Genomic DNA, 7931 nt, shown 5'->3' with positions numbered 1-7931 from the left:
CTCTTCTATTAACACAGAGCTAACGTCTGCAGTTTTGAATTTTTTTGCTTTGCGCTTCCGTCTTCTATTAACGTCTGCCGTTTTGAATTTTTTTGCTTTGCGCTTCCATACGCGCCTGCGCAGTAACAAGTTTTTGTCAGTCGATAACTACAGTCGTAGATAACGTTCCAACACGAAACGTACCTATATAAAAATGATATCTACATATACTTTGACAAAATCTACATTGTCATAATTTAGTTTTTAACAGACAAGTTATTTTATTGTATGTGTTCGTCACGTGTGCAGGAAGTTACGTAATAACCCGGAAATGAATACTGAAGGCGGGTGGTTTCAAAATTGTTTGGTTGCTAGCGTTGAATGTTGATGCGTCAAATACTGTATATTGGTAAGAAACGATATTTTGTTTTGATGAGATCGTTATTTTTTTTCCCCCAGATACATTTAAATGTTAACGTACAAAGTAAAAGACCCGAGTAAAATCTGCTAAACTTTAGCCTTTGTATTTCTGCACAGAAAGCTGTTTTCGACGCATAAAAATAAAGGAAAAGATTGCGTTTTAAGTTATTCCCTTTATAATGTTTATTTCAAAATGAGAAGCTCCGACAGCAGTTTATAATGAATGTTCGGTGTTGCGCTAATGCTAATAATTCGAATGAAGACAGAATTATTCTTTTTATGACATTTTCTATTTAGGTGTCCAAGGAGAGACATGTCTTCAAAAATTCCCAAAGGTTCGTATTGAACATTTTTACACGGCATGTACAAGAAAATATGATATATATATAAATGTAAATGTATGTTTTATATATAAATGTATGTTTTTCAGGCATTCATTTGCCAACAGAGAGGAAGAAAACTAGCATCAGGACGGAGTCTAAAGACACAGGAATCGCGGCACATAAATCAGACCTAAAATCTCAAAAAGAAAACATACACAGGTAAAAATAAATTCAAATTAGAAATAAATCCTTATTATGCACTCAAGTGATATATAAGCATAGTTTTACAAAGTCTTTCAGGTGTGGTAGAATGTTTTTTTTTTACATTAGACTAACATAACACACTATAAACTGTAACTTTCAATTCTGGTGTTGAAATATAATTGCTGTCATTACATATTACTAATGCACATTTTACTTTCCCCCCCCCCCATATCTTCATTGCAGGAAAGGTCATTCTCCAAAAGTTTACAAAGGGTACAGACCAGACATCCGTCAGTCTTATCAATGTTTTTGTTTTTTTTAAATATTGCAGCAAGCTTGTGTTCCTACCCCTTATAGTGTCTCCACCCGGTTTGGACAACGGGCAGAGCTGGAGGAGCAAAATCAACAATTAATGACTGCCAATCAGCAGCTGCAGAGTAACCTCACAGAAGCACAGGTGGAACAGAACCAAGGAATCTTTGTGATTTGTCTGCTTTACCTGTCTGGTGTTCCTTTGCTGAATTTGTTGTTTGCCTGCAGCAAAGAGCGGCTGAACTAGAGCTGCAGTTCAATGAGCTTACAAAGGAAAACACACATGTGCAGAAAAACCTCAAAGATTGCCACATGTTGTTAGTGGCTGCAAAAATAGACCCAGGTAAATGTGATTGCACACACTGGATGCTAACATGTAAATAACAATAAATAAAACATAAAGATGTTTTGTTTTTTTTCTTAGTTTTAGGAGGAAAGGTTGGAGAAGCAGCGAGAAAAAGTGAAGGTGAACGAAAAGAAGCGTTGGTATGTGTGCACTACTTTATTGGTTTTATATTTAATATAAATTTAGTTTCCTGTTTGCTTTGAATCCCACTTATACATTTTAAATACATTTTTTGTAAAAAAAAAATAAGGATTATATAAACGTGCAGGTTTTTTTCTAAATTTGTTGGTTCTTGTACAATCACATGCCTAGAAACGTTCAGCTGTTAACAGGAAGTTGGTCTGTTTCAGAGTGTCTCCTCAGACCTGCTGAATGAACTGAAGGCATTTAGTGACACTGCATCTCAACAACGTGCTCAGCTGGAGGTGAAGAAAGCCGATGACCAGAATACAGATCAAAAGAAATGTGTGTGTCGTACTATAAGCGTTTCTTCTGTGCAGGAAATTCAAACAATGATGTCACACCTTAAAGACACCAGACAACGTGTGATGCAGGAAAGAGAGAGCTTCACCCAGGAGGCAGCAGAAATTGAAAAAGCTCTGGAAGAAGCTGATGCTCTCCTACTGTAAAAATAAAATAAATAAACCATGTCATAAACCTCTTGTATTTTCTGTTACATGTTATATTTGTAATTTTTAATGAATAAAGATTTCATATGCACTCTTTTCTTGGTTAAAATCAGTCAAAACATGCTAATTCACATGTAACCTAACCATTGGCATCAGTTATGTGAGTAACTTTGGTTTAATTCAAAAACCTGTTTAATTAAGTACTACACATATGACATATGTGTAGTACTTAATTAGTACTAAGTTCCCAAATACTCTACATTTAACATAACGTGTCATATGTGAAAAGGTTAAATGTAGAGTATTTGGGAATTTTGCTTTCTCGTTCCACCAGGGGGAGCTATAAATGGTTAAATACAGGAGTAAAATGTATGAAGCACAGACTGCTTCACGTTCCAGGTCATTCCGGTCACTTCTGTCCTCACTGTCTGCTCCTCAGGTGAGTTTCTTCAAAGGCAGGTTGTTGTAGGGGTTTTCAAAGACTTGCAGCCCGTAGCTCACTGCGGTGGTGTTGGAACTTGACTCAGGTTGCTCGGTGGGTCTGCGCTTTGAATTCTTGTAGTAGTAGATAAACAGGAAGAAACCTGCCAGGTTTAAAAGGGATGGATCATTATAAACGCAGGGTGACTCTAAAGAACACCCACTGACCCCAGAGTGCAAGGGTTGCAGTTACCTTGAAAAGAATTCAAGACGGTGAAAACGTAGTAGAAGACCATGCGAGCAGCACCGTAGGCAAAGAAGGCGAAACCCCAGGTGATTCCCATCATGCAGCACAGCCCCATAATGGTCACGATGTCCACACCACTTCTGTTGACTTGACTGTGTTCAGTTTTGGTCTTCCTGATGCAAACAACCCATGTGAGTATGATGATAAATGTGGTGAAGGTGAAGAGGAAGACCAGGCTGTAGTAACCAACGTTGACAATCAGGTGGACGTCGTTGTTCGTTAACCAGCACCTGGGAAGAGGAACATTGGTTCAGTCATTAGAAGGATACTAGTGATGCATCCAAGATATATCTGAGGAAGACTCACTGATAGCACGTGGCAAAACATGTAATGCTGAACTTTTAAAGGGGGGGGGGTAAATTAATCACATGAAATTCAAATATCACGATTGCTATGCTGAATAAGAGACGGGTAAATTAATCACCTGAAATCCAAACATCACGATTGCTATGCTGAATAAGAGACTTAAATGCACTTTGTGTTTTTATGAGAGAACATATTTACTTTGACTTAGTCTCTCAGCAGACCAGTAGGCCTGTACATTATCATTGCCTGTAGTTGGGGTCAGGTTTAACATTTTATTTTGAATTTTATTTTATAAAGTGCATTGATGGAATGTGCTAAATAAATATTTAACTCTGAAGTTTGGTTCATAGTCATAGCCATAAATGCAATGGTACTAATAATTGGCATAATAATTTCTTGTGGGGTTTTTGGTTTTGGCCAAGAAACAGCAAAATAAAAATGAGTCCATTGTTTTGACATCAGGCTGTCTTTCTAATTGATGTGTTTTTGTTGGTCCATCTACGTGGGCACGTTAGTGAGTTTTTCTAAAAAGCTAACGCTCATTCTGTTTGCTGATGAACCCTTGTTAATCTTGCACATTATTTCTGATGTAGTCTGGAGACTCACATGGTCACAGTCTGAGCACCGACATCTGCACTGATGACTTGTTCGCCGTACTTTCCAGTAGCCAGCAGGACAATTACAACCACGCTGGGAATTCCTGGAATCAAGGATGGAGAACGTGCTGAAGAACAAGTCGTTTTACAGTCCTGGGAATAAAAACACTGGTATGAAACCCACCCCAGCTGGGGATGGAGACCTTCAGCAGGTAGCGGCTGATCTGATCAATGCCCTGGGTGTACACGTGCAGGCAGAGGTGAAAGGCGTGCACAGCGAACCAGGTGAAGGTGGCCAACAGGAAGTAGTGCATGGCAGCCCCCATAATTTGACAAGCCACAGAGTTCTTCAGAGAGGCCACAAGGTCGTTGACCAAGAAGCACAAGTTCAGCCGGAACATGGACGACACCCGGTGCATCAGAAGCTTTGTGGAGGTATTGGCTTTTGTCCTCCTGTCAGAAGGAACAAGAGACAGAAATTGTTCTGTTATTTGTCTCACAGTTGTCTGCTGACTTCTGCTCAAGTCTGGCCTCGCATTCAGATATTGTATTTAGCTTGAACTTTGGAACTTTGTCAGGAAGAGCCCAACCAACCCAGACGAAGAGCGCCCACCTCCTCGGATTGTGAATCCCTCCGTAAAGAATTCAAACAAAGGACGAGCCCTCATTATGTTACAGGAAGCCGTGCCAACACACGTGGTCGTTCCTAGCTCTGAATCTTTTGTTTCATGAGTCTGAACTTGTGTTGAATTTTATGTTTCAAATATCACTTTTTTTTTAAAAAAACAACACGACTCTCTGGCTTCACTACTGGAGTATAGGTTATTGAAAATAAAGTGCTCTATCGTTCCTGCTACCTCAACAGGAAGTGCATGAAGAGGATGACGGCGAGGAAGATCATGGACAGGCTGCAGCCAACCCTGGTGATGATGGTGAGGTTTTTCAGATCAGAATCTGAGATGGTTTCGTTGACAGGAGTCTGGAAAAAAACAACCAAAAAAAAGTTTCAGTCAATTTTCTTTCTGTACACGTGGCAAACTAATGAATCAACAAAGCGACTCTGGCTTCAGGAACTGTATTGAAGGCAGAACTGACCAATAAGATGGCAAAATATGTCAGGTGTGAAATCAAGCACGTGATGTTGTCCCCGTCTATCTTTGTCTCACACCCATCGTCTGTCCACACTGGTCTAGAACCTATGAGATCAGACCGAGCAGGACAACAGGGAAAAAAACAAAACAGGAGGATCAGCATTTGAAAAAACAAAACAAAACAGAGTTGAAATAATATTTGCATTCCCTCAGACATACCTGTGCCGTTCCAGGAAGAACATACTGGATTCCCTTCCTGGAAAACCCAACAACAGTGTTACTCTAAAAACCAAACAAAAAACATATAGTATTGTACAGCAGTTTTATATTTTCAAACTCACAAATTTCACGTTCTTGTAATGGATGGAGATTTTGTCAGTGAGGTTGGTGATGGCCACTCCCATTGTGATTGCTATGACCTCATTCACTAAAAGAGTGCTGTTCTTCTCATCCTGGGAATAACACAAGTGTCAGGAATTCACATCATGCATCAATGTGTCGACTTTCCTCACGTACCTTAGACATGTTCTGGAACTTAATAATGACTGCAAACGCATCAAATGTAACAGTATTGTTCGAGTTTCTGCTCTTCTGAAAAGCTTCTTTGGACAAGGTGATAACCTTGTAAAATTCCGACAAATGTGTTTGGTCTGATATGATCTGCAGGAAAAAAGGGACAAAATAAGGATTTGAATGACAATAAGTCTTTAACAGCTGTTTAACATTTTGCTGCGATAGTTTTGGTTGTAAACTTTTATTTTTATCAAATTAACTTTTTAATTTGTTACTGCTTTCGGTTCAAGTTGTGGACTTTTACAGCTGGTTTGGATTTTTCTGTGATGCCATGTTAACGTGTAGCTTTGTTTGTTTGTGCAAACCTTTAGCTAAATCTGAGGTAACGTTAACATCTCACTTTTTAGCCTTTTTGCTGATATATGATGTGTTTGTCCAAACACTTCCGTTCCAGTTCTGATATCAACTGAGCCCGATGTATGCCGCCCTTTGGGTCGGGAACTAGTTTTAGGTCACATCTCCTGGGCCGCAGCCAGGTATTGCGTTATCAGGACGTCATAGTCGAAAGAAAAAAGGATAACGATTCTTACTGATATTACAAAACTATGCTAACATTGGCCGACGATATCGGCTGGCTGATCTCCTCAGACAGCCATGAATTTCTTTTTCTTTTTCTTTTTTTTCCAGTTCTGATGTTGGTTTTGTCTCATTATTATTTTTTCCTAGCTTCAAGCTATGTGTGTCTAACTTTTTACTGTATTTTAAGCTAAATCTTTTTCACCAGAAATTTTTATTTTATTTCTGGTTTATTTTCTCTTGTGTATTTTTCCGAGTCATACAATGTTTTTTGGTGCTGACTTGATATGCCAAAGAAAAGCTATAATGATTACTAGAAATATATAATCATTGAACTGAATTACATTTGATAAGCTCAGTTTTTTATAACTTTAATTAAATTTACAGTAAATATGATGGACTAACCTTAGAAGGCTTATCGGGACTTTGGAAACCAACAGTGATTTCCTCCTCATTGACAGGCTCTGGTTTTAAGACTATTCCAGTAACACCTTTTCCACCGTTGATTTGTGCCGAAGACTCACTCATAGTCTGGGCCTGTTTAATCACGTTCTTCACAACATTGCTACAGAAAAAGCAAGCGAAGACACATCCAGACTAATATCGTAGAAATAGCATCATGTTAATGTTAAATGTATTTGAATCTTGAACATTACTTAGCTTCTTTCACGTCCAATTCCTCTCCAAGGTAAGACACAGTTACATCATGTTCAGTTTCAGGACTCTTCACAGGTTTTTCACACTTGTTGCACGTAAGTTCTTCACTTCCTACTTTGATGTAGTAGAACTTTTCGTCCAAATGTTCACCTAGAAGAGAAAGAAATGACAATCCGACTGACACGATTGTCAAATGTGATTGGTCAGGACTGGTTAATATTGATGAGGACAACGACTGGACTCATCCTTCCAGACGTACAATAACGACTAAAATCCACCAACTCTGTGAAGCAAAATGTCACTTTTACTCTGTACCTATATATCTATGTATTAATAATTCCATCACTTGGAAAAAAAAAAGAGGACTATTGATTTATCATAACTAATCATGATTTATAGCAGTTAATTGCCATTGTGATTAATCACAATTTAACACGATTAATCAGATCCATTACTCTGGTTGTTTGACAACTCCAAATACATATTTCATCATATGAAAACAAGCTTCATAAAATTCACCATAACAAGAAATGTAGCATGTTATGCAGACAGGGTAACAAACACTACTGGTCAGGGACCACTGGTCAACAGTTCTGCCAACAGTGCTAAATCAAATCTAAACAAAAAGGACTGACCTGATATACTGCAGACGTTTTCATTATAGGTAGCTTTTTCACATTTCTGCTTCATGTTCCAACATTGATCTGTAAATGGAAGCACGGTCAACAACTGGATTTCAAGAGTGAGGTGATTATTCCTGGCTGATCTGAGCTGAGGATGTGTCACCTCTGTGTGACAGTTGTGTGAGTGGCCTTGGCAGCTGTATTCTAAACTAATATGACTTGTGTTTTACATAATTGTTGTAATTCAGTTACAGTGGAAATACATTACAAGAATTATAAAGACTTTTTTTAACAATAATAATAAAATTACCTGGATTGCCGGACGATGTCCTACTAAAATACACCTTTTCCTTAATGTAGTGTTTATGGAGGTAAAAAGTAAAATTATCCAAGGACCCTGTGGAAGAAAAAACAAGTCCTGGCGAATACTCATAACATGAAGTAAATGAATAAAATGCTTTTAAAATCCACTCACACTTAATACAGTCAGGGTCCCCACAATTCTTTATGTCTATGCAGTCTCCTAAAGAGCTGTCTTGTGGACAGTCAACTGTTGAAGGCAGTTCTTGTGACTCTGATGCCGATGAAGAACCTTTTGCTCAAGAAAGTATTCCAGTATTATTAGAAGT

The 7931-nt window shown here is 38.3% G+C and overlaps 2 protein-coding genes across 2 annotated transcripts; one reads left to right on the top strand and one right to left on the bottom strand.

Annotated features, from left to right (window-relative positions):
• The first annotated feature begins 66 nt into the window (after positions 1 to 66).
• Positions 67 to 2306, top strand: knstrn (kinetochore localized astrin (SPAG5) binding protein). Its single transcript, XM_008313407.3, has 9 exons — positions 67 to 388; positions 697 to 734; positions 830 to 941; positions 1170 to 1199; positions 1284 to 1383; positions 1467 to 1581; positions 1663 to 1724; positions 1935 to 2009; positions 2085 to 2306. The coding sequence occupies exons 2-9, from the start codon at positions 713 to 715 to the stop codon at positions 2211 to 2213; spliced, it is 645 nt and encodes a 214-aa protein (XP_008311629.1). The 5' UTR covers positions 67 to 388; positions 697 to 712; the 3' UTR covers positions 2214 to 2306.
• On the bottom strand, positions 2249 to 6941 carry LOC103381197 (adhesion G-protein coupled receptor G2-like). Its single transcript, XM_025056844.1, has 10 exons — positions 6428 to 6941; positions 5450 to 5593; positions 5275 to 5385; positions 5153 to 5189; positions 4938 to 5038; positions 4700 to 4821; positions 4027 to 4295; positions 3853 to 3946; positions 2887 to 3170; positions 2249 to 2797 (listed from the first exon to the last, which is right to left on the bottom strand). Exons 1-10 carry the CDS (start codon positions 6548 to 6550, stop codon positions 2649 to 2651), a joined length of 1434 nt encoding a protein of 477 aa, XP_024912612.1. The 5' UTR covers positions 6551 to 6941; the 3' UTR covers positions 2249 to 2648.
• Between the last annotated feature and the right edge of the window lie 990 nt (positions 6942 to 7931).

This window comes from Cynoglossus semilaevis, chromosome 7 (genome assembly GCF_000523025.1).
Source record: "Cynoglossus semilaevis isolate Cse_v1.0 chromosome 7, Cse_v1.0, whole genome shotgun sequence".
NCBI classification, from domain to species: Eukaryota; Metazoa; Chordata; class Actinopteri; order Pleuronectiformes; family Cynoglossidae; genus Cynoglossus; species Cynoglossus semilaevis.
The sequence above is the reverse complement of the archived record's forward strand: the minus strand, read 5'-3'. Positions and strand labels throughout refer to the sequence as shown.